The sequence below is a fragment of the Octopus bimaculoides genome, chromosome 24 (assembly GCF_046866305.1).
Source record: "Octopus bimaculoides isolate indiv1 chromosome 24, ASM4686630v1, whole genome shotgun sequence".
Taxonomy (NCBI): Eukaryota; Metazoa; Mollusca; class Cephalopoda; order Octopoda; family Octopodidae; genus Octopus; species Octopus bimaculoides.
Genome location: NC_142951.1, coordinates 23,075,208 through 23,101,365, shown reverse-complemented (window position 1 = coordinate 23,101,365; position 26,158 = coordinate 23,075,208). Strand labels below are relative to the sequence as shown.

Genomic DNA, 26,158 nt, shown 5'->3' with positions numbered 1-26,158 from the left:
AGAACGGAGAAATGCTATGGCTTTATCTGATGGGAGAATTTGCGCTTAATCAGGAAGACTTCCCTTGCAGTGTCATCAATGCACTGCAAAAGCGTGCAATACATGACGACTACTTTATCTAAGGCTATATCATCTCATAGTTTCTGTCTTGTTATTTTTGCTGCTCTTGTGTTGTTGGTGTATTTATATTTCTCTGTATTTAAAACGTAGCGGTGTTATTGTATGGGGCTGAGACATGGCGAACAACAGTTAAGTCAAATAAGCAAATACAATCATTCATCAACAGATGCTTGCGTAGTATACTTAAAATTAGATGGCCCGAACACATAAGCAATATGGAGCTATGGCAAAGAACGAATCAAGTTTCGATTAGGGAGCAAATATTTAAGAAAAAGTGAAAGTGGATTGGTAGCACAATTAGAAAAGACACACCAAATGTAGCGAAAAGTGCTTTACAGTGGAATCCGGATGGATATAGAAAGAGGGGTAGGCCTAAGAACTCGTGGCGTAGATCAACACAAAAGGAACTAGAGAAAGGGGGACATTCATGGCAGAGTATAAGTACATAAGCGAAAAATTATGCGACATGGAATTCAATTATAAGTGGCCTATACTCCGCGTTGGAGGGTTAAAGGCATAAACAATTTTTTAAACGTACTACGGTTCAATATTTATGGCTAACATTTTACTCTGTGTGTGTGTGCGCGTGTGCGTGAAACTGTGTACATGTTTGACTGTTAGCGTGTACAAAGGCGCGTGGCTTAGTGGTTAGGGTATTCGGCTCACGATTGTATGGTCATGAGTTCCATTCCCGGCGACGCGTTGTGTCCTTGAGCAAGACACTTTATTTCCTGTTACTTCAGTCCACTCAGCTGGCAAAAATGAGTAGTGCCTGTATTTCAAAGGGCCAGCCTTGTCACACTCTGTGTCACGCTGAATCTCCCCGAGAATTGCGTTAAGTGTACATGTGTCTGTAGAGTGCTCACCCACATGCACGTTAATTTCACGAGCAATGCTGTTTCCGTTGATCGGATCAACCGGAACCCTCATCGTCGCAACCGACGGAGTGCCAGGTGTGTGTACATGAGTGTACATGAGTGTATACGTATACGTTCATGTTGAAATTTGTTTCTGTGTGTATGCGTTTACGGAGTATTCCTCGCTTTTGATGCTACGTTTCTATTTCCTTGTTTTCGCATAAAGTATTGCAACTACCACTCCGACTCCTCCTCTTCCTCCCACTACAACCAGCCACTCATAATCACACCACTACCACCACCACCACCACCACCAGTAAAGTGGATCCATATGATGTAACAATAGATTCTCGTTTCTATACCGTCTTAACGAGATTACCAAATCCACTTGAATGCATCCCAAGAGGCCTGTTCAGGAATATTACATTGGGTGGGATAGAAGGGTGCCAGTAACTTTAGTTGACTTCAATCACAATGCATCATGTCTTATACATTCACACACACGATACCTCTTTACATACATGCAGGCATACATGTAGGTATATGTATGTATGTATGTATGTATGTATGTATGTATGTGTATATGCATGTATGTATATATATATGTATATATATATATATATATATATATATATATATATATATATATATATATATATATATATATATATATATGCATACATACGTATATAAATATATATATATATATATATATATATATACACATACATACGTATATATATATATATATATATATATATATATATAATACACAAGTATGTGTATATATATGAATGTTTCTTTGTAAATATTGGTATATTTAGAAATGTCTAGAAGATATATTACATATATTTATCTCTGCTCTTTTATTTCCTCTGTGTGTGTGTGCGTGCGTGCGTGCGTATGTGTGTGTTAGTGTGTGTGTGTGTGTGTGTGTGTGTGTGTGTGTGTGTGTGAGTGTATGCGTGTGTGCGTGCGAACGAATGTGAGACGGTGTGTGTTTTCTTTCAGTCAGTTTAACCGGGACGATTTCGTGGTAGACTGCAATCGTGTCCCTACTGGATACCCCTGACTAGATATGGAATCTTGGGTACATTTAGTGAAGTCTTCTCTGCTGCTAGCATTCGCGCCAAGACCACTGTCTGGGAATAATTCTTTCCTTTGTTTGAGGCCCTGAAAGGGGCCATGGGTTGTGTGGTAAGAATTTGCTTTCCAATCACATGGTTCCGGCTTCAGTCCTACTGCGGTTGGCATAGAAACCGATAGAATAAGTTCCAGGTTTTAAAAAACTATAAGTATGCATAGTAGTTAGATACCTGATACTATAAATGTAGTTTAATGCGAACTTGCGACGAGGCAGATTTTATTTTGCAAGCTTGGGGTCACCTTGAAAATGAAGAACCAAACCAAACATTATCGATAAGTCATGCATTTTATTATTATTATTATTATTAAAAAAGCAAAAGAGCAGCGGAAACCCACACGAAGATAAGTGCTGTGTGTGGAGTGCATGTTGTTAAGGAACATGAATGCCAGAAGTAGCTTTCAAGATTTCAATCGAGAAATTTTTCCGTTCAAGATGTTCCTCGTTCTGGTCGACCAACTGAGATTAATAGCGAGTTGGTCAACACCAACCTTTGTTATTATTGTGTCGACGCTCCCAAGCGAAGAAGTAGGATCCAAATGAAACGTTGAAAACCACCTCCTACAACTTGATTCCGTCAGCAGTGTCGATGTTTGGGTCCCAAATCAATTAATTAATTTGAACATTGGCCAGAGAATGTCAATCTGCGATTCGTTGCAAATGAGCGAAGAAAACGATCTTTTCTTGAAGAGAATGGTGACAAGGGACGAAAAGTGGATCGTCTGTAACAAAAGGAAGCGAAAACAATCATGGAGGAAGCACGGCAAGTCACTACAAACAGCCTCCAAAGCAGGATTTTAACCAAAGAAGGTTATGCTTTCAGTGTGGTGGGATTGGAAGGGTGTTGTCTCTTACGAGCTTGTTCCCATACCATCAATTCGGATGTGTATTGTGGCCAGCTTGACGTAGCACTGCGTGCCACAAGAAACATTCAGAAGTAGCTAATCAGAAGGGCATTGTTTTTCATCACGGCGATGCCAAACCGCACTTTTTTTTTTGGGCAGATGTGGCAGAATTCCTGGGGCTTGGCTGGGAAATTTTGCTTCATCCTCTATATTCGTTCGACCTTGCGCCGTCAGATTTCTATCTGTTTCGGTCTCTTCAAAATTTTTTGAATTGACAGACCCTCAACTCTGAAGAGGATATAAAACTGAAAGAGTTCTTCGCCAGTAAAAACAGGAAATATTGTATCTGTCTACGAAGGTGATAGAATATACTGAAACTAAACGGCAATTATTGATTGTAAAATATCGCTTTATGGTATGGTTTTCTCTTCAACAGATAAACATGTTCTTTTGGGTATCTTTTTCTTTCAATGTAAGCCAGTTTCGTCAACATTAAAAATCTGTTGTGCACAATAACAATGCATTTTTTAAAAACCATGTCAAGCAAAATCTTGCACAAATTTTGTTGCAGCTTTTTTCATCTGCACTAACTATTCCTCGAAAGAGTTTAAGATTATTAAGAGCGGCCATTTTCTGTAATTTTTCAAACCCAACCTTGTTTGCCTGAAATTCTGGAGAATCCACCGCCTAACCTCCTAAATGCTCTCGCCAATCCGCATTAATGTTATTTTGAATTTACTGCAAGACTCATTTCAGTATTTTTCCTTGTTGTTCACCCATCTCTGTTAATGAACTCACCCTTTTTCCATCACTAGGCCTTGTTTATTTTTTCATTTTTCATTTTTAACGTAATAGCTGCCGTTATATTTCCTGCATGAAGTATATATCAATTTCTTTATAATCCTTAATAATTGAAGACACATGTGAGTTGTTCATATTCAAAGCCTTGTTTATTCAAGTTTGATATTGACTGGTTTCTGAACAGTTAATATTGTCCGTTTCATTTTGTTGTATTAGTTTTGTATGACCTACAGCTCTTTCTTTTTTATATATTCGAACGGGTATGATGGGTTTTATGCTTTGTACTCATTTGTTTGCCAGGGCAATATAAAACGAAAAGTCTCAAATACCAAATGAGTCTCCAGCAGTTATAGTGAATAGTTGCTACGTTTGTGCAGAAATATACAGAGAGAGAGGGGGGGGGGGGAGAAAGAAAGAGAGAGACAGAGAGAGAAAGATAAAAGAGAAATGAGGAGGGAGAAACATTGAGACATTACAATTTATTAATTGGACACGATTGAGACAAACACTTTCTCTCTCCTTATACACATAAAGAGAAATATGCCCAGAGAGAGGGTGGGGGGAAGAAGGAAAGAAAGAAAGAGGGAAAAAGGAAAGAAAGAAAGAAAGAAAGAAAAATTGAGCGGGTGGGGAGAGGATAAAACATCTGATGCCAAATAAGTCGGCATGGAATCAGTCCGGATATTGAGCCTAGACACCTCATACCCTCTGCAAGAGTATCGCACTCTGTCATAGATTTCGATCTTCCGCATACGTAGATGACATTTAGAAATTTTTGTAAATAAACTTAGTCTGTTCTAGACCTTTTGGATCTATTTTAAAACGGGGGCCCCAGTTTTCATTTATGTTTTATGTAGTGTTTTTTGGTACCGAAAGACTTTCAAACTTCGTATACTTATCTATTTTGTGTTATAGAACAGAAAAAAAATTTTGTATTCGAATTTATTTCATGTAAAAAGTTGTCCTATTTCGATAATTTCTACTAATCACTGACGTCTATTCAGTTGAAAACAGTTAGTGCTGTAACGGTGTATATTGTATTAATCCCCTAACCCTAACCCTAACCCTAACTAGACTGTTAACCGTAACCGTAACCCTAACCCTAACCCTAAAACTAACCCTAACTCTAGAATCCGAACTCTAAAATTGTTACACACATAGATACGCACAGCGTAATTTATTATATAAACAATATATGCGTATAAATTACGATTAAACCGGATGAAATATGTCACAGGGAATAACATTTTTATGACCGCCCAGCAGTAACTCTATTCAGCTGAATAGACGTCAGTGATTGGTTGAAATTACAGAAATACGACAACTTTAACATGGAATAACTTGCGAATTCCTTTTTTTTGTTAAGAAGATTAAGAGTAAAAGATGTTTTATATGACACATTCTACCAGTGTCCCAAGTTTCAAAGTGTTTCGTTAGTGTTTCGTTAAGAAAATACTGGTGCCCCCATTTTAAAATAGATCCGACCTTTTTAAACAACCAATAGAATCAGAGTTTGCTTACAAATCAAGCATTTAATGAAATTGTAACCTTACAATTAAGTGGAAAATGAAGAAATGAAAATATAAATTTCGGAGGTGTGCAGCAGTTTACCTTTTCTCAGTCATTAGATTGCAGTCGTAGTGAAGCATCACCTTAAATGATTTAGTCGAGCAAATCAATACCAGTATTTTGTCTTTAAAAGCCTGCTCTTTAGCCGAGCAGCTTGATGGTTTGTTTACGGGGACGTAAACACCACGTCAAGCGGAGGTGGGGACAAACACAAACACCAAGACACACGCACAAACATAGTGTTGCTATTATGCAAAAGTGTCGTAAGTCCAAAACGTTGCTTTTTCAGAAAATAGAAAAATAATTTCACCAATGCATAGCAAAAACCGTTGTACTACACTTTGACAAGTTTTGATATCTTGGCATCTGAAGCAGCTGGAGATACTATAGTTTGACAAAAAGAACCGGCTACTGCGAGCAAAAATAAATATTGAAAGAAACGCATTTGGTCAAATTTGGACATGCGACAGTTTAACATAATAACAACTATATACATATATGTCACAGTATTACAGTATCGACTAGATATCAGATGCTATTTTACACCTCTGGTCACAATGCTCTTCCAATTCTGTCTTGATTACGACATTCGTTTTCCATCTTGACCCAAACTGCTTGACCAAATCGTGTTCCCATCGTCGTGGAGGTCTTCCAAGTGGCCTTTTCCAATCTCTTGGACACCACTTGGTAACTGCACGGATCCTTCTGTTGCCTATAAGCGTTGCGACATGTCCGGTCCAGTGGAACTTATGCTCTCCGTATAGACACGACGGGCTTCCACACAGTTCCCGTCAATCAAATTTAATCACAAGTCATCGGTCAGTCTGTGGCTAAAATAGAAGTCGAAGACAATAATTGGCCCACTAAGTTGCCTCCCAGTGGGACTGAACTCCTAACCATATGGCTGCTAACCAAGCTTCTTAACTTCAGAACTATGCCTTCGAGTAAAAACAAAACTGTACGACTGTCCAAATTCCTATTGTATGGAAATTGAATAAACGGTGTCGATTTATTGAGCTTGAAAGTCTGTTGGGTATGAGAGATGGATAGACGAATCTTGAGAACTGCCTATACAGCACAAAATATTATGCATTTAGCTTTTTTTAAAAAATATTCAAATAATGTTTTATAAACAACAAACAAATAAATTCGTTTTGTTTTACGCTGAATAATAGTTAAACGATTTTATTGTTTTTGACCGCTTTTTTAAACACAAAATGTAACAATTCCAACTGTAAATCATAATTGTTAACTCTGGAAGTAGCTGACAAAGGTTCCAGGGGAATTGTTGAAAAGTTAAACTTGTGAAATTTATTGAAAACGATCTTTCACTTGAACTAAGCATATTTAAGTGTTGACTCTGTATCTAGTTTTGTATCAGATTTGCCTACGGAAGATCTTATTCTGGCTGATATAACTTCCACTTCATTGAGGTAACTGATATTGTAAATATATATATATATGTGTGTGGTGTGTGTGTGTGTGTGTGTGTGTGTGTGTGTGTGTGTGTGTGTGTGCGCGTGTGCATAAGTATGTAAGTGTGTGTATATATATAATATATATATAGAGTAGATAGATAGATATAGTGATATATATATATATGTATGTATATATATATATATATATATATATATATATATATATATATATATATATAATAATATAACTAAATCTCTATCTCTCTCCTCTATATATATATATATACACACACACATACATATATATAACTGTATACATATATAGTATATATATATATATCTAACTATATTATATATATATATAATTTTGTAATATTATATTATGCGTGTAGTACACACTGACGCACACGCACGCACGCACGCACACACATGTGTTTGTGTGCATGTATATATGTATATATATATATATATATATATATATGATTATATATATATATATATATATATATATATATATATATATATATATATATATATATGCACACACAACTCACACCTATATATCTATGCACCTATCTATCTATCTATCTATCTATCTATCCATACATACATATATATCATATATCATATATATATATATATATATATATATAATATATATATATATATATATATGAAACTTCGTCTGAGCTACTCTTCGCCTTTAGAGATTATCGACTCTTATTTCTTTCTTTATTTGTTTTCGTTTTCGTTGTCCTTTTTTTTTTCTTGTATTTTTCCCAATGTTTCTGTCAGTAGACGTATTTACGGTTAGCTAATGGCGCCACAACGATTAATACGAGAAACCGATATAAAATAGATTCACCAGGGCTTGAAACAGAAACAATAAGATTGTAAAAAAACAAGCAAAAACTCTCCTCCCCAATAGCTAATTTGACCAAATGTCTATCAGCACCTTTAAAAATGAAGTTAAAACGATAGAGAGAGACGACGACGAGGACGACGGAGGTTTTATGTGATCACCTGACTGGCTTGAAATAGCAGGCCAAATCTCCTTCGTATCACATCTTACCATGTTAAAGAAGGAAGACCACACTAGATGAGGATGTAATTCTAGATGTAGCAAGCCTATAGACATTTTAATGTTTAGCTGATAGCATCAGGGTGTTTATCTAAAGAAAGCAAATAAGAAATTGAGATATCAAGATTTGAAAAGTAAAGAACAAAAACAAGACTCCCTTGAATAGAAACACGGCAGGATCTCGCATCGGTAATATAGTGAGTTGAAAGTGAAATTATCCGAGCAATTAGATGACAAAAACTCTTTCTGAGAATGTTTATAGTCTAAAATTTAAAAGAAAAATTATTCTAATCAGATTTAAAATCTAAATTATTTGGACACAGTTGACAATGGAATTGGAAACTATTTGGTCCTTAGAGCCAACTTTTGAAAGCAAAGGACAAATTTCGATCCTGGATAGGTAAGACCTCTGCAGCGAAGCATATTCTATTATTGAGTTGGTACGACAGAGAAGTGATCTCTCTCTCTCTCTCTCTCTCTCTCCTCTCTCTCTATATATATATATATTATATATATATATATATATATAGTTTTTAGGGAAAATAACCAATTTTCAAGAACTCATCGATGAAAATCCACTATCACATATAGAAAAATTAATAATTAAAAGCACAATAAATGAGTATAATATAAAGTAAAGTAAATATCATAAGTAAATATAATAAAAAGATTACACGTGTTTCATAACCAATTTTCAAATAGAAAAGAAATTTAAATCGATTAAAATCAATTGAAATTATCGAAAATAAGTTCTATTCAAAAATATAGCTACTCGTCAGATCGTAAGTAGAACAATAATTAGATATATATCTCAACCAACAATAAGTACCAAATGAATTAATATGAAATACTTATTATATAAAGATAGAAAAATTATTAAAAAAATATCATAATATCAAAATAATAACCATTCAATAATCATCCCTTCATCCATAATAATAACATGTATATTATATACAAAAAAACATCTTACCTAAATTATCATTGTTTTAAATTATCATTGTTTTAAATACAAGTTGAACGAAGTTTAAGTTTTAAAATAATAATGAAGATAAAATTAGTACATATTTAACCGGTGTAATAGTTAAAGCTATACTATTTAAAGCTAAAGACGTTTATTTAATTATGATTAAAGATCAATTGAATAATAGAAAAATACAAGATTATTTATTTCTACAAACGTAATAATAAAAAATATGAATGAAAAAATTATGAATGGAAAAAATTATGAATGAAAAAATTAGGAAAGAAAAAATTATTAAGAATAAAAGGTTAAAATTTATATATATATATACAAAGTTTTGATTTAAAAAAAACTTTTACGATATTATAAACTATAAAGATTAATAATTAATCAAATAATATAATCAAAAATATCGAAAATATATCAACATTATTCCAATCGAAGTTCTAATATTATGTTGAAATGAAACTATAATATATATATATATATATATATATAGATATATATATATATATATATATATATATATCCAACAGAGTTTGTGTTTGTCTGTGTCTATGTTTTTGGTATATCAATTAACAAATCTCGGAGTTAATCCCTCCAAGGTAGTTGGACTTGATCTCTCTACTACATGCTTCTCCCACAACTGTCTCTATGTTACTTCTCACGAGTTGGAAGCAACAACAATTTATTCATTTCGACACCAACAAAAAAGTTACACAATGAATGTTGTTTACCCTGAGGTGCTTCAACATTGACAGATTTTCAGTTACAAAATTCTATTATCATTACAATTTGGATATTTTAAAATAAAATATAGATATTTTGAAATAATTATGAGAATAAATCTTTATATATATTGTTTACTAATCTGAATAAGAACAGCATTAACCTGGGCAATGCGGGTTTTTTTAGGTAATGCAAACATACACACACACACACACACACACACACACACACACACACACACACACATATATATATATATATATATATATATATATATATATATATATATACATACACACATTTATATATACATACATACATATATAAACAGTTATTAGTGAGGGATTATCAATCCAGGTCAATCCGGGTCAATCTGGGTCAATCCGGGTATAAGCTCTCTGTTAGTACACCAGGTAAACGATATTGTTTAGATTAGTAAAGAACTCTGCATATTCTTGTGGCGGGGTCCGAGGTTATGGTTCATGACCATCCTATATTGTAAATCCATGATTGTATTCCAGTTATACTGTTTTTGACACTGAGTGATATAAGTGTATATCACTATGTGTGTGTGTGTGTGTGTGTGTGTGTGTGTGTGTGTGTGTGTGTGTGTGTGTGTATGTGTGTGTGTGTGTCTATATAAGACGCATGGCTCAGTAGTTAGAGCGGCGAGCTCGCAATCATGAGGTAGTGAGTTCGATTCCCTAATCGGTCTGTGTGTTGTGTTCTTGAGGAAGGCACTTTATTTCACGTTTAGTTTAATAATCGCAATAATTCAACAAAATTACATCAAGCGTTATGTAACAAAGAAAGAGAAAACATCTCGATTCACCAAACCAAAATTTAATGAGTTCGAGCCACACATTCAATGAGTATTTCTGTCAAATTTGGTGAAAATCCGTTCTGCCGTTTTCCAGTAATTTTGCAAACAGACAAAGACGAGCGACTACAATACCCTGCTTTCGCTTACGCGCGCAAAATAATGAAATTATTTCGAAATGAAGTGTTAGTGTTCACTTTAAATTATCCGTATTTTCATTTTATCTTTCTTGTTAAAACTATTCAACACCTTTTGCCGAGATAAACCCTCAACTACCTTCTTTGAATTCCTCTGTTTAAGTTTAGTTCGAAACTTTCGTCTGTATTATCCATTTAATTACCGTGAATGAATTGATCAAATCGTCCATTGAATTAACTGTTGAGGATAAATAGAGAAGTATTGATTAGTTGTTTAGCGGAGGCCACCATCTTACTGAGAAAAAAAATCCCAGAAAACTCTCAGGATGTGTATATAAAAGTAAATCTTGTTCGTCCTTCACGAATGTTAGAATTCTTTTCTCAAAAATCACTAAGATAGTTCGTTCGTTGTTTGCTTTGCCTTGTTAAAACATTTTTTCAACTGACTTTGACGATAGAGACCAACACAAACGTACTTCCCTTCCCTTTCAAATTCCAGTGTTTAGCTTTATTTTCGAGCTATCGTCTGCTTTATCTATATAACAACTGCGAGTGGATTGACCAGATAGCTACTCTATTGAATTAGCTGACGATAACAAATAGAGAAGTATTGATTGATTGTTTTTACTGGAGATCGCCATCTTGCTAAAGAAACGTCAAATTGTGTATTTAAGGGAAATGTGTATATAAGGAAATCTTACTTGTCCTTCATACATGTTTGTAAAATGTCTACTTCATAGATACGTCCTGTGTGTGTGTGTGTGTGTGTGTGTGTGTGATTGCGTGCGCGCGTATACCACTACGACCACTACCATCAAAAACAACATAACCAGTACAACCGATATTGCTTGTTTTGAAATGTCAGTCTTTCACATACACGCGCGCGCACGCACACATATTTCGCTTAGGCATTGTGAGACTAATAACCTGGAGTAGAACTCAATATGTGTATCTTTCAGAACGAAGTGTTATCCGAGTATAATGCGGTCATAAAAAACAAAGATGACAAAGGAATAAATGATTATCTTATGAACTTCATTAGTTTACAGCTGTTTCTACTATGAGATACAGTGGAGTCATATTTGAGTGCCTGAATAACACCTTATAGCTTCATCGGAACCTCTAATACGCAGTGCAATTTATTTGGCAAAGAATTACATTTGTGCCTATATAGGGAACTGCATCAATAATGAGAAAGTCAATACAGATGTATATAAAAATAATTGTAGGAGTGACTGTGTGGTAAGTAGCTTGCTTACCAACCACATGGTTCCGGGCTCAGTCCCACTGCATGGCACCTTGGGCAAGTGTCTTCTACTATAGCCTCGGGCCGACCAAAGCCTTGTGAGTGGATTTGGTAGACGGAAACTGAAAGAAGCCGTCGTATATATGTATATATATATATATATATATATATATATATATATATATATATATATATATATATATATATATATATATGTATGTATGTATGTATGTGATGTGTGCATGTATGTTTGTATGTCTGACAACCGATGCTGGTGTGTTTATGTCCCCGTTACTTAGCGGTTCGGCAAAAAGAGACCGATAGAATAAGTACTAGGCTTACAAAGAATGAGTCTCGGGGTCGATTTGCTCGACTAAAGGCGGTGCTCCAGCATGGCCACAGTCAAATGACTGAAACAAGTAAAAGAGTAAAAGAGAGTATGTCCAAAAGGTAATTAGCTGTATTAGTGGAAATATACGTATACATATGTACGCATGCACTCTGTGGCACCTGCGGATACAGAAACACACACACACACACACACACACACAACGGGATATACGTATATATAGAAACTTACTGATCAGTGGCTGAAGGGGCAAAATAAAACAAGAGCATTTAAGGTCATTCAGGTTTTTCGATATTAAAACGCTTACTAAATTGGAGATGTGACCATCGTGTGTGTGCGCGTGCGCTCATGCATGTATCTGCGTACGTCTGTCTCCATATACTGATAAAAGAGTTTAGTGAATGATATATTAATATATAGACATTACCAGTCGCATATACATAGTGTTATGTTTTTGTTTATACGCGAAATTTGCTGCGGGATAGCGTTCAGGGAAAGCGCCCTACGCGACACCTGATGTTAAAGAGCACCAAATATCACATATCAGGAGAGACAATTAGCCTTGGATATTGAAAACCCACAACAATGGGGAAATATCAGTATCTATCATTCTCGGCATTTTCCGTTCACCAAATTCATTCGGAGCCATTGATCCGCCTAAGGCTATAGTAGAAGACATCTGCTCAAGGTGCCGGCAGTGGAACTGAACCCAAAACTACATGACTGTAAAGTGAGCTTCTTATCCACAAGACGACGCCACAAACACGCATACATTCACACATAGTTACATGTACATCATATTCACATAAACACAAATGTCCACACACACACACACACACACACACACAAACTCATATACAAACTAATACAACAAAATCCCAGGCTTTGTTTTCCTCCCATCCTCACCCTGGCTTAAATATTTAGTTTTATCCAAGTTTGCAAAAGACTAAGACAACGCCATCTATGAATCAACTTTAGACACCATCATCCACCCCCAACTCAATCCCCTCTTTTTCTCCTTCTTCCCCATTCTCTCCTCTTTATCTCTCTCTCTCTCTCTCTCTCTCTCACTCTCTCGCCTTCCTCCTTCTCCCGTCTCTCTCTTCGCCTTAAACTATTCCCTTAGGAACTTAGATAATAGGGCCCAGATAATAGATAAAAAGGAACTTAGATAATAAGACCCAGCAGGAATTCTCATTTGTTTCTGCCTCCTCCATTTCCAATATCAACACAACCACCACCACCACCACCACTACTACTACTAGAATCAACCACCAATTTCCCCTCTTCATTTACCTACCGCTACCTCTACTACTACCGTCAATCACCAATTCACCTACCACCACCATCATACCACCACCACTACCACTATCTCCGTTGTTGTTGGCACTCCGTCGCTTACGACGTCGAGGGTTCCAGTTGATCCGATCAACGGAACAGCCTGCTCGTGAAATTAACGTGCAAGTGGCTGAGCACTCCACAGACACGTGTACCCTTAACGTAGTTCTCGGGGAGATTCAGCGTGACACAGTGTGACAAGGCTGACCCTTTGAATTACAGGCACAACAGAAACAGGAAGTAAGAGTGAGAGAAAGTTGTGGTGGAAGAGTACAGCAGGGTTTGCCACCATCCCCTGCCGGAGCCTCGTGGAACTTTAGGTGTTTTCGCTCAATAAACACTCACAACGCTCGGTCTGGGAATCGAAACCGCGATCCTATGACCCCGAGTCCGCTGCCCTAACCACTGGGCCATTGCGCCTCCACTCCACTATCTCCATTACAACTATAATCACCATCATCGTTGCCACCACAAACCATCATCATCATCACAAAGTACTACTGACAACCCGAAACTTTGATCGTTATGGAGGAACTTCCTAAAACGACACACATGGCCATCTCTGCATTTACACATTGACAGAGCGTCGTATAGAATGTTTCCTTGCCACATGTGGTTACATGTTCAATTTCTATTGATGGTAACTTTAACTTTTCATACTTGGAGGGTTAATAGAACAAGTACCTGTCAGCCGGTTTGAAGCCAGTTAGACAGATTTGTCCAAACTGAGCCCTGCGCCTAGAGAGGGTCCCTCGCACACGCTCAAGTGGATGTGAAGGACGCTATGATGTATTTTTCGTATATCAGTGTGGTTGATGGTCGAGCCTCAAGTTCACAACGCTTTTTGGTTGGGACTGTCAAACTACACGAAGCATAAAACATTTATCTCCATCTTTCGTTGAGTAGAGGGTCCCGCTGACAATTCGTTAATTGGGCACCGCACTTCCTTATTTCTTTATTGCCCACAAGTGACTAAACATAGAGAGGACAAACAAGGACAGACAAAGGGATTAAGTCGATTACATCGACCCCAGTGCGTAACTGGTACTTAATTTATCGACCTCGAAAGGATGAAAGGCAAAGTTGACCTCGGCGGAATTTGAACTCAGAACGTAAAGACAGACGAAATACCGCTAAGCATTTCGCCCGGCGTGCTAACGTTTCTGCCAGCTCGCCACCTTAAGTGGGCTCCGCACTTCCTGACGCCGCCCTGCCTGTCAGCTAATATATGATCGATATGTCGTTTTAGCATAGGGCCAGTAATTTCGGTTAGCCCCCCCCCCCCCACCCCCCTCGGCTAGTTAATTACATAAATCTCAGTGCTCAACTGGTACTTATTTTAACGACCCTGAAAGGACGAAAGGCAAAGTCAACCTGGGCGGAATTTGAACTCAGAACGTAAAGACGGACGAACTACCGCTAAGCATTTTCCCCGGCGTGCTAGTGATTCTGCCAGCACTCCGCCACTGAAAGTTGTTAGGATACTACTTTCAAATTTTGGCACAAGGCCAGCAATTTTGGGTAAGGGGACTAATCGATTATATCGACTCCAGTGCTCGACTACTATTTATTTTACTGACCCTGAAATGATGAAAGGCAAAGTCGGTATCAGCGGAATTTGAACACAGAACGTAAAGACGACAAAATGCCGCTAAGCATTATGCTTGGCACGGTAACAATTCTGCCAGCTCGCTACCTTTGAAAGTTGTTAATAATGCTGAGAGATGTTTGTGTGGAATGTGCGTTGTATGGAACTGTGTTATCGTATTGGGAAGTGATTGTGCCGAATGTGTTGCGTGAGTTATATTATAACATTGGAAGCTGACTGCATAAAATATGAGCTGTGTGAAAGTAGTGAAGTGCCATTTTGTAGAATATATGTCGTATTATATGTGCTGCTGAAATCGCTTTACTGAATTGAAATATCTGTAATCAGATGTACGCGCTGTACCCAGATGTATGCTCTACTCACACAGTGCGTGCGGTACCCAAATGGTGCGTGCAGTACCCGGACAGTGTGTGTTGTACCGGTTAAGGGCTATGTTCTGAATCCGTGAGTAAAGCTGTGAGTTGTACTATGATGTTACTACTTTTGTTTATGTTACTTTTTATCGTCCTCAGTGCTCCAATTACTATCGGTACCGCTCTTTTTTTCTTTTTTTTTCCCTTTTTTTTTCAATTTTGGTAAATTCTCATACTCGTCTTACCTATTGCCATTTCGAGATTTCTGCTCTTCGATAGTTTTTCAAACTTCCTTCCGGACGATATTTTGGTCAGATGGAATCGTGATGTCTATCAGAATCAAATACGGCTTTCCTTTATTTCTCACTTCTCTCCCCACTCTCTCTCTCTCTCTCTCTCTCTCTCTCTCTCTCTCTCTCTCTCAGATTAGCCCTTCACTTTGCCAGTCTAGACAGACATATCCCACAGCATCATAACCACATAATCGTTACGCAGTTCATTTAGTGCACATTTATGTAATTCATTTTCGGGTTTCCATGTGAAAATGTTTGCATCTTTCCCATTGGAGATTCATAGCTACATTCTATGTCATGTTACTCGGTTATAATTATTATTATTATTATTATTATTATTATTCAGTAGTTTTATTTTTATAATGTGCTTTCACTTCACTACCGAGCGCAGCTCTGTGCGCCTTGGGTATGTGCTGTGGTTTGCTGTGGTGCTCTTATGTTTACTGTATTGAAAGTGTTTTGCATAGGATGTGTGCAGTACCCAGTAGTGCAATTTTCTGTATGTTATATATATTTGTAAGTCCTGGTGTTTTTGTTATGTATTTTTATTATTATTATTATTATTATTATTATTATTATTATTATTATTATTATTATTATTATTATTATTATTGTTGTTGTTATTATCTAAGGCGGCAAATTGGCAGAACCGTTAGCATGCCAGACGAAATGCTTAGCGGTATTTCGCCCGTCGCTACCTTCTGAGTTCAAATTCCGCTGATGTCGACTTTATCCTTCATCCTTTCGGGGTCGATAAATTTAGTACCAGTTGAACACTGGGATCGATACAATCGACTCATCCTCTCTCCCAAAACTGCTGCACTTGTGGCAAAATTTGAAACTATTATTATCATTATTATTATCATTATTATTTAAGGCGGTGAGCTGGCAGAATTGTTAGCACGCCGGACGAAATGCTTAGCAGTATTTCGCCCGTCGCTAGGTTCTGAGTTCAAATTTCGCCGAGGTCGACTTTATCTTTCATCCTTTCGGGGTCAATAAATTTAGTACCAGTTGAACACTGGGGTCAATGTAATCGACTATCCCTCTCTCCCAAATTTCAGGCCTTGTGCATATAATAGAAAGGATTATTATTATTATTATTATTATTAGAGTGCCATTGTTATCAAGTGAACTATATTTTGGCATCTAGTGTACCTTCCACAGGTTCAAGTTTATTTTTTGAACCTGCGGAAGAAACACTAGATGCCGAAATATCGTTCACTTGATAACAATGGGACTCTTCTTTTTTTTATTTTTTTGCTTCTGTATACCTTCCGGAGGAGTTACCTCAATCCTATAAAGTATTATTATTATTATTGTTCAGTAGTTTTATTTTTATAACGTGCTTTCACTTCACTACCGAGCGCAGCTCTGTGCGCCTTGGGTATGTGCTGTGGTTTGCTGTGGTGCTCTTATGTTTACTGTATTGAAAGTGTTTTGCGTAGAATGTGTGCAGTACCCAGTAGTGCAATTTTCTGTATGTTATATATATTTGTAAGTCCTGGTGTTTTTGTTATGTATTTGTCTGAATATTTTTTTATTATACCTAAGGCACCTACTATGATAGGAATTGTTTCTGTTTTTAGATTCCACATTCGAGTTATCTCTATTTCCAGGTCTTTGTATTTTGAAAGTTTTTCCATTTCTTTTAGAGAAACGTTGTCATCTGCTGATATTGATACTTCAATTAGAAAGCATTTTTTTTCTTCATGATCTTTGACAACTATATCTGGTCTATTTGCCTTAATTTCTCTATCTGTGTGTATTGGCATATCCCAGAGTATGGTTGCTTTCTCGTTTTCTGTGACCTTTTCTGGCGTGTGTTTATACCATCTTTTTTCTGTTGTTATTCCATAGTGTTGGCATAGCTTCCAGTGTATATAGGTCCCAGCTCTGTCGTGTCTGTGAATATATTCCTTCTTAGCCAGGACTGGGCAGCCAGAGATAATATGATTTATTGTCTCTTGTCGATCTCCACATATTCTACAGTTACTTGTTATATTTCTTTTCATTATGTGTTTTTGGTAATTTCTGGTGGGGAGGCTCTGGTCTTGTGCAGCAATTAAAAATCCTTCAGTCTCTGCTTTGAGTCCTGAGCTTCTCAGCCATTGCTGGGATTTTTCTCTGTCTATTTCTTTCGCATTTAGTTTAGCCCAGTATTTACCATGTAGAGGCTTTTCTTGCCATCGTTTTATCATGGTCCGTTGCTGTTCTAGTTTTAGTTTGGATTTCATTTGTTTTATAGCTTTTGTTGTTTCTTCTTCTTCTTCTTCTTCTTCTTCTTCTTCTTCTTCTTCTTCTTCTTCTTCTTCTTCTTCTTCTTCTTCTTCTTCTTCTTCTTCTTCTTCTTCGTATTTGTTAGGTAGATTGATTTCTTGTTTGTATTTGTCAGCTTCCTTAAATACTGAAGACAGTTTTTTGTTTTGCTCGTGTTTTGTGGCTATTTGTATTAGTTTCCCTTGCTTCTGGAGTAGGTATTTTTGCAGTCCTATGGTGGTTATTTTATAATAGTTTTCTAGCTGTATAAGACCCCTGCCACATTCTCTGCGTTGTATATATAGCCTTTCTATGTCAGATTTTGGGTGGTGCATCCTATATCCTGTCATTATTTTTCTTGTTTTCCTGTCTATTTTACATAGTTCGTTTAGTGTCCAGTTAAGGATGTTGTAGCTTTAGCTTATAACTGGGACAGCTAAAGTGTTGATACCCATTATCTTGTTTTTAGCATTGAGCTCTGTTTTTAGTATTGATCTAACTCGTCTATAGTACTCTTTCTTTATTTTTTCTTTCATTTGTGTATGTTGTATCCTATCTAGTTCATTGACTCCTAAATACTTATATGGTTGGTTTTCGTCTAGTTCTCTTATTTCATTGGCTTTATCTAGTGTTATATTGCTACTTTTAACTAATTTTCCTCTTTTCAGGGTTGCTTTGGCACATTTTTCTAATCCGAATTTCATATCTATTTCCTTGGTAAAGCCGTGTACTGTCTGTAGTAATGTTTCTAGCTCTCTGTCGTTTTTAGCATATAATTTTAGGTCATCCATCGACTAAAGGCGGTGCTCCAGCATGGCCGCAGTCAAATGACTGAAACAAGTAAAAAAGTAAAAAGTAAAGTAAAAAGTAAGTCTGAAAACAAAATAATTTAAAGACTTGGAGAAACAAAATCTTTTTCTTTCTTTATTTTTCAGATTGCGATGATATTCTCTTAAACGGACGAGACAAAGATGGGATATATTCCATCAAACCAAATTTTGCCGCGAAACCGTTCCAAGTAGAATGTGAATTCAAAGACGGTAAAGCCTGGACATTAATACAGAAACGAACCAATGGCGCTGTGGATTTCTACAGGAATTGGGAAGACTACAAAGAAGGTTTCGGCAACATTAGATCTGAATACTGGTTAGGAAACGAGAAGATTTATTATTTGAGTGTTCAGGCAACCTACGAACTCAAAGTTAATATGTGGGACTGGAGTGGAATCACACACGGTCCTACACAACAGACGGGTAACTACTACGAAGGAGGAAGTTCCTTTTTCTACATAGAAGACGAAAAGAATTTCTACAGACTCCGAGTACCAGAGGTAAGTAAATTAACTTGTTCCCTTAGTCGCCGGTTCATTGTAGAATACCTGGGTTTAAATGTGACTGATATGCGAGACATCAGGGTGAATTGTTGATCTCTCAGAAATCGCAGCGAAATATCTCTCAAAATACACTATACTTATAATAAGAAAGCACGAGTGGGTCAAGGTTGGAACCGCTTTGGATTATAGGTTTGGAATATCTTTGATCAACCACAATGACAAAACGCCTTGTCTGTGCAGTTGCGCCTGATGATGTAGTAATGAATATGCTTGGTGCTGTAGCAACATTCATTCATCAACGGTACTGCCTGAAGAATCTTCAAGCAGAGAGACTCTTAACTCCTTCCGACGACGATGACAACAAAAACAACTTCAACATGGTTTAATCGTCGTTTACACCTCGTGAGCACTTGGTGTATTCATGGTATATCGTTGCTTGGCTGCTATTTCTATAAGTTCTACCGTTGGCTCAAGATGGAGACAGCAATAATGATGATGATGATGATGATGATGATGATGATGACAAGGATGATGATGATGATGCTAATGTTTAGCAGCAGGTCAGTTTGAGAAGACTTATGATTAAAGTCATTTCAGCCGTGACCATCCAATCGTCTTGTCAATGATAATATATCTGGAACTCATTATCAAATACGTCATTTATTTAGTATTCTAGGTTTGATTATGGCGGCGAGCTGGCAGGTCGTTACGGCGCTGTGAAAAATGCTTAGCGGCATTTCACTCGTCTTCACGTTCTAAGTTCAATTTCCGCCGAGGTTGATTTTGCCTTTCGTCCTTTCGGGGTCAATAAAATAAGAACCAGTTGAACACTGGTGTCAAAATTTGAAGGAAATTTGATCGCTATTTCTAGCTTGTCAGGCGACCGCATAGCAACTTCAATCCACTTCATATTCAAATATCTAAACAACGTCAACAACAACAATAACGAAAACGCCCTAAAACTTCAGTTGCTCTACCAGGCATTTGCTATAGTCTAGAAGTGTATGTGAAGATTGTGAGAACAACCCTTTCACTATATTCTAGGCCAAATAAACCAATAATAAACTCCTACTCATTGGGGTTCTTGTGGACTATTAAATGAGAGACGGAGTTAAGAGTTTCTTTGCTAAGAGGTTCTTCTGGCAGGGCCGTTGATGAATCTTGTTACACCACCAAACATATCTATATCCAATGGACTATGTTGTTGGCACTCCGTCGCTTACGACGTCGAGGGTTCCAGTTGATCCGATCAACGGAACAGCCTGCTCGTGAAATTAACGTGCAAGTGGCTGAGCACTCCACAGACACGTGTACCCTTAACGTAGTTCTCGGGGGATATTCAGCGTGACACAGTGTGACAAGGCTGACCCTTTGAATTACAGGCACAACAGAAACAGGAAGTAAGAATGAGAGAAAGTTGTGGTGAAAGAGTACAGCAGGGTTCGCCACCATCCCCTGCCGGAGCCTCGTGGAGCTTTAGGTGTTTTCGCTCAATAAACACTCACAACGCCCGGTCTAGGAATCGAAACTGCGATCCTATGACCGCGAGTCCGCTGCCCTAACCACTGGGCCATTGCGCCTCCACCCAATGACTACATCACCAGGCAAGGCTTCTTATCATTGTTGCTGATCAAATAAGCCTAAGATCAAAGATATTTCAAATGTGACTCTATTGTCTTTTTCTTTTCAAGCATAGTTTATATCAGACTGTTTTATCTAACATCTTTTTTTCTTTAATTTCTTTCTTTTTTTCTTTTTTTTTTCAAAAACGGCAGGATGTGCTTTGAGAAATTTGACTGCTGCGCCTAACAGATCTAGCAGCTACGTAAAGGCCACTCAACCCAGTTGGATCGGTTTCCTGCAGTTTATTGTAAAATGGTGAACTGTACCTTATAGTTCTAATTTACAGTTAAACGACTGGGGAGGTTGAGAAGTGACAAGTGTCGCTTCGTTAAGGGGTTTCTTCGGTGCGGTCCCGTTGATGAGTTCCGTAAAAATAACCAAAAAATAAAAAACAAAAGAAAAATATCCTCAGTTAATAACCTCACCCCCTACTTAGGTCTAACTATGGTAACAAGATTTCCTCCTGTTGTTTCGGCCTGAGCTGGGGGTAATGCACTTGTCAATTGTGACAAATGTACCCTTGATAAGGGAATCTTCAGTGCAGCACCGTTGGTTGGTGATTGTCGAAAGCTCACTGGCTGGGACACTGCCACTGATACGACTGCGACACTTTTACACCGTAATTTTTTTTTCTCCCCTTCCAAGTGCAAAATCCAAAATGTCAAAGTTACTACTCCTTCAGTTCAATTCATTTTATTTTCGTCATTTCCTCAATAACCTTTTATAGAGTTGTATGTATTATTTAGACCCATGAACGTTAAAACGAAGCTAACAATGAGAGAGGGGGGAGAGAGAGAGAGATAGCGAGAGAGCATACGGGGGCAGGGGTTTGAAAGGTGTGAGTTGGGGGAGAAAGAGAGAGAAGACAGCTAGGGGTTGAAACATTAGACGTGACAATTTAAATGGTTGCAGTGACGACTATACAAAGTCATTATCGTAATCGAATTACGGACGAATATTTCAATGTGTTGAATGAGTAAGCCGCCATATTTGTTATAGAGAATGTACGGAAGATGTAATTTGTATTCTATTTCATATCTGTGTATGCACGTCTGTCTGTCAGTCAGTCAGCCTGTCTGTATGTATATACGTATGTATGTATGTATGTATGTATGTATGTATGTATGTATGTATGTATGTATGTACGTACGTATGTTTGTATGTATGTATCAATATGCATGTACGCTTGTGTGTACGTATGTTTGTATGTATGCATGAGTATGTATGTATACATGTATGCATGTGTGCATATACTTTCTTCATACTTTTATTCTTTTACACACATATACATTCATAATATATACATATAATATATTTGTGTGTGTGTGTGTGTGTGTGTGTGTGTGTGTGTGTGTGTGCGTGTGTGTTGCGTTAAGTTCTTTGAAATTGTTACTTTCCTAGTCTTAAACGAGTATGTTTAAAACACACACACACACACACACACACACACACACTCACACACACTCACACACAAACAAATAAATACACACACATTCATATATACACATATTAATATAAGATTATTTGTATCAGTGTGTGTGTGTGTATATATGCACACATATATTGATACAAATATTAGTGCGTGTGTATGGGTGCGCGCATGTTTGTGTGTGTATGCGTGTTCAAATATACTCGTTTCAAGACAAGGGAAATAATATTTTGTTCACAAAAAATTTTTCTATATTGTCTGCCAGTGATAATAGACCAGAAATTTGTGCTGTTTATACTGAGATTAAGCAACAAGAACAGCACATATAGATAATATACAAATAACATTTTACGATATAATCTACACAGTCACAGCGTCAGTTAATTTTGGAATATGGTGTATCTTAATCCTATTTCTTTTCTTTAAACTTTCACTGTGAAGATGCGTGACACAAAGGAATAGGTTTATGCTATCTTAAGTAAACAAATTACATGCCCTGTCGACTGGGATAGCGATTCTGCGGGTGGTTGTACGACAAAAACATCAAGAAAATTCATAATTTCCATCTATTAGTCAAGCGTCTTTTTTTCAGTCCCTTTCACCCTTATCAAAATATATATCAATGTACGGTATATACGAGGGAGTGCTGAAAAGTTCCTGTCATTGGATAATAGAAAATACAGGGGATCAGTTAATTATGATTTTATTCAACATATTTCCCTCTTCAAATTGACACAGTTATTGCAGCTGTCCTTCAGTTTCTCTAAGCCCTGTTAAAGAACACAGAAGGTTGAGTCTCTTGCCAGGCCTTTCACGACACCCTTAAAGCCAAGGGGCTGGGCAAGCAGAAAGAAAACTGGAAACATCTTGTTAAATGGAAGTTTTATTATTTAATACGAAGCTGGTCAACTTTTGACATCTTTAGTATGTCGAAGACTTCTTTTGTACAGGTTCTGAACCATTTTTCTAGTAAAGTGTGCTTTAACTCTTTCAACAACGGTAGCGGAGGAAAGCACAGCCTCATTTGTTGCTCCAAAATGGACGATAAATGTTTGATTATATTGAGAGCCTGTGGTTGTATGTGTGTGTGATGGGGGGGGGGGGGGGGTCCAAGTTGTCTGTTTTGCTTTTGTTTCAGTCATTTGACTGCGGCCATGCTATAGCACTGCCTTAAAGGGTTTTAACTGAAGAAATCGACCTCAGGACTTAATCTTTGCAAGCCTAGTACTTATTCTATCGGTCTATTTTGCCGAACTGCTAAGTTACGGGACATAAACACACCGGAACCATATGGTTGAGAAGCAAACCTCTTACCACACAGCCATACCTGCGCCTGCTCTTCATACCAGAATAACATTAATATGTATAAATCGACGCATAATTGTCCTGAAAGATTGCGCTAACACCAGGGAACAGTATTTACACCATAGAAGGAACATATTCAACCAAAATACTTATATAATCCTTGGCACTAACACTGTTATGTAGAACAACTAAAGAGTCATGCCACGGTATAAATCAAACTTTTAGGGTTGAAGGCTTTTGTGGGGCTGTCTCCAGACATAAACATGCTCCGAAGAGAAAAGGGTTGGGTGATGATTCATCAGAGAAAATGATAGTATTCCATGGTGCCATGTACCCCTTCTGATAGTCTACATACCATCTTTTCCTACTTACCAAGGTTGCAGGACGCAACGAAAATTTTAGAAAAATAAAAAATAAATAAGTGGAAATTTTACCGGTGAGTGTGTTAAATTATAAGGCACCAAAAGAGAATGACTCTCCCCAGACACAACACAATATGTTTCAACACACGAACTCACATAAAGAATCTTGCAAACCAAATCCAAAAACGAAATATGTGTGTGTGTGTGTGTCTTCTCATCACTACTTGACAACCGGTGTTGTTTACATCCCGTACCTTAGCAGTTCGGCAAAAGACCGATAGAATAAGTAGTAGGCTTACAAAGAATAAGTCCTGGGGTCGATTTCTTCGACTAAAGGCAGTGCTCCATCATGGTCGCAGTCAAATGACTGAAACAAGTAAAAGAATAAAAGAATATGCATATGTATGTATATTTAAATACATACTTATGTGTGTGTGTTTGCGTGCTTGTGTGTGCGTATGTGTGTGTGTGTGTGTATGTGTGTGTGTGTTTGTGCGTATGTGTGTGTGTGTGTGTGCATGTGTGCGTGCGTGTGTGTGTGTGTGTGCGTGCGTGTGTGTGTGTGTGTGCATGTGTGCGTGTGCGTGTGTGCGTGTGTGTGTGTGTGTGTGTTTAACGCAAATATTAAGGCGGCGTGCTGGCAGAATGTTTCCGCGCCGGGTAAAACGTTTAGCAACATTTCGTCCGTCGTTACGTTCTGAGTTCAAATTCCGATGAGGTCATTTTTACATCTTATACTTTCGAGGTCGATAAAATAAAGTACCAGTTGAACACTGGGGTCGATGCAATCGACGTACCCCTCCGCCGAAATTGTTGCTAAAATTTGGAACCAATATTTAATGCAGATACACACTTTTTATTGTACCACCTTTTGACATCTTTTTTTTAATCTTTTCGACAGGACTTTTATGCCTACCAGAATCAAGGACCTGGCAGTAGCGGTCTCCGGCTCCACATCGGGCCCTTCACCACCTATGATCGACAGTCAAACCTTTTGCAAGAGAACTGTGCCATTAAGTTCCACTGTGGCTGGTGGTTTCGAACGTGTGTTCGAAATAGCAACTTGAATGGACAGTATTACCAAGGCGGCTACAGGTTTCCGAGGAACAAGACACGTTCCCAGGACGACATCTACTGGTACAGTGTCGGGCAATCTTTGAGAAGGAGTATCATGAAAATTCACCGGGTCAGCAATGCCACTGCTAAAATGTCGAAATTACTCACAAGAAACTGACAACTGCTCAAATAGTCACCGTCATTCTCGAACATATACATACATACATACATACATGCATGCATGCATACGTATGTATGTATGTATATATATATATATATATATATATATATATATATATATATATATATATATATATATATATATATATATATATATAGATATATGTATATATTATGTATGTATATATATATGTATGTATTTTATGTATATATACGATATATATATACACACATACAAACATGTATGAATATATATAATCTATATGTATGTATATATATATATATATATATATATATATATATATATATATATATATATAATTGTTGTTATTAAAGTTAAAATTGATTACTTTTCCATTATTTCAAGTTCTGCTCCTGAGAGATGAACCTTAGATGGTATACCGATGAAGAATTTTTGGAATAAGAACGGAATATTCTTTGTTATTCAGTATTACTAAATGACGCATTAAAATCTTCTCGTTGTTTACATTTTCTCTCCGGCTTGTAGATCAGTCAGTTTCTATTTTACTGTTGTAAGTTGCTAGAAGGAATTTGTTTTCGTAATATCATTTTAATAATATTATTGTCAGTTTGTTTAAAGTGTTAGCTTCTTTGGTTATTATTTATAATTTTCAGCAATGCATTGTTGGCATTTCCTTGATTCAATTATCTTAAAATGTGCTGTATTCGACAATTGGTCAGTCGAAGTGGTTAATTATCGACATTTCAACTGGCATATGTATCTGGAAGAGTCTGCAGAAATTCCCTTTTAGTAGTAATATTTCTCTTTTACTCATTCCTGAGAAAGGATTTATAGTTGAGAAGCCGGCTTTTAAAGCTGCCTTCACTGGTACCGATGTAAATATCTTTTTATTATATGTTATTCATTTGTTATGTTACCGTCAATACGTAGGTAAATGCTTTCATTAGGTATTTTA

The 26,158-nt window shown here is 37.0% G+C and overlaps 1 protein-coding gene across 2 annotated transcripts in view; it reads left to right on the top strand.

Annotated features, from left to right (window-relative positions):
* Positions 1–25,281, top strand: part of LOC106874343 (uncharacterized) — a 100,406-nt gene extending 75,125 nt beyond the window's left edge. For both annotated transcript variants that reach the window (XM_089340778.1, XM_089340779.1), the window contains 2 exons: positions 18,868–19,262; positions 24,886–25,281. In XM_089340778.1, coding sequence (XP_089196904.1) covers positions 18,868–19,262; positions 24,886–25,218 — 728 coding nt within the window. In that variant the 3' untranslated portion in view covers positions 25,219–25,281. The remainder of the gene's footprint in view (positions 1–18,867; positions 19,263–24,885) is intronic.
* The last annotated feature ends 877 nt before the right edge of the window (positions 25,282–26,158 follow it).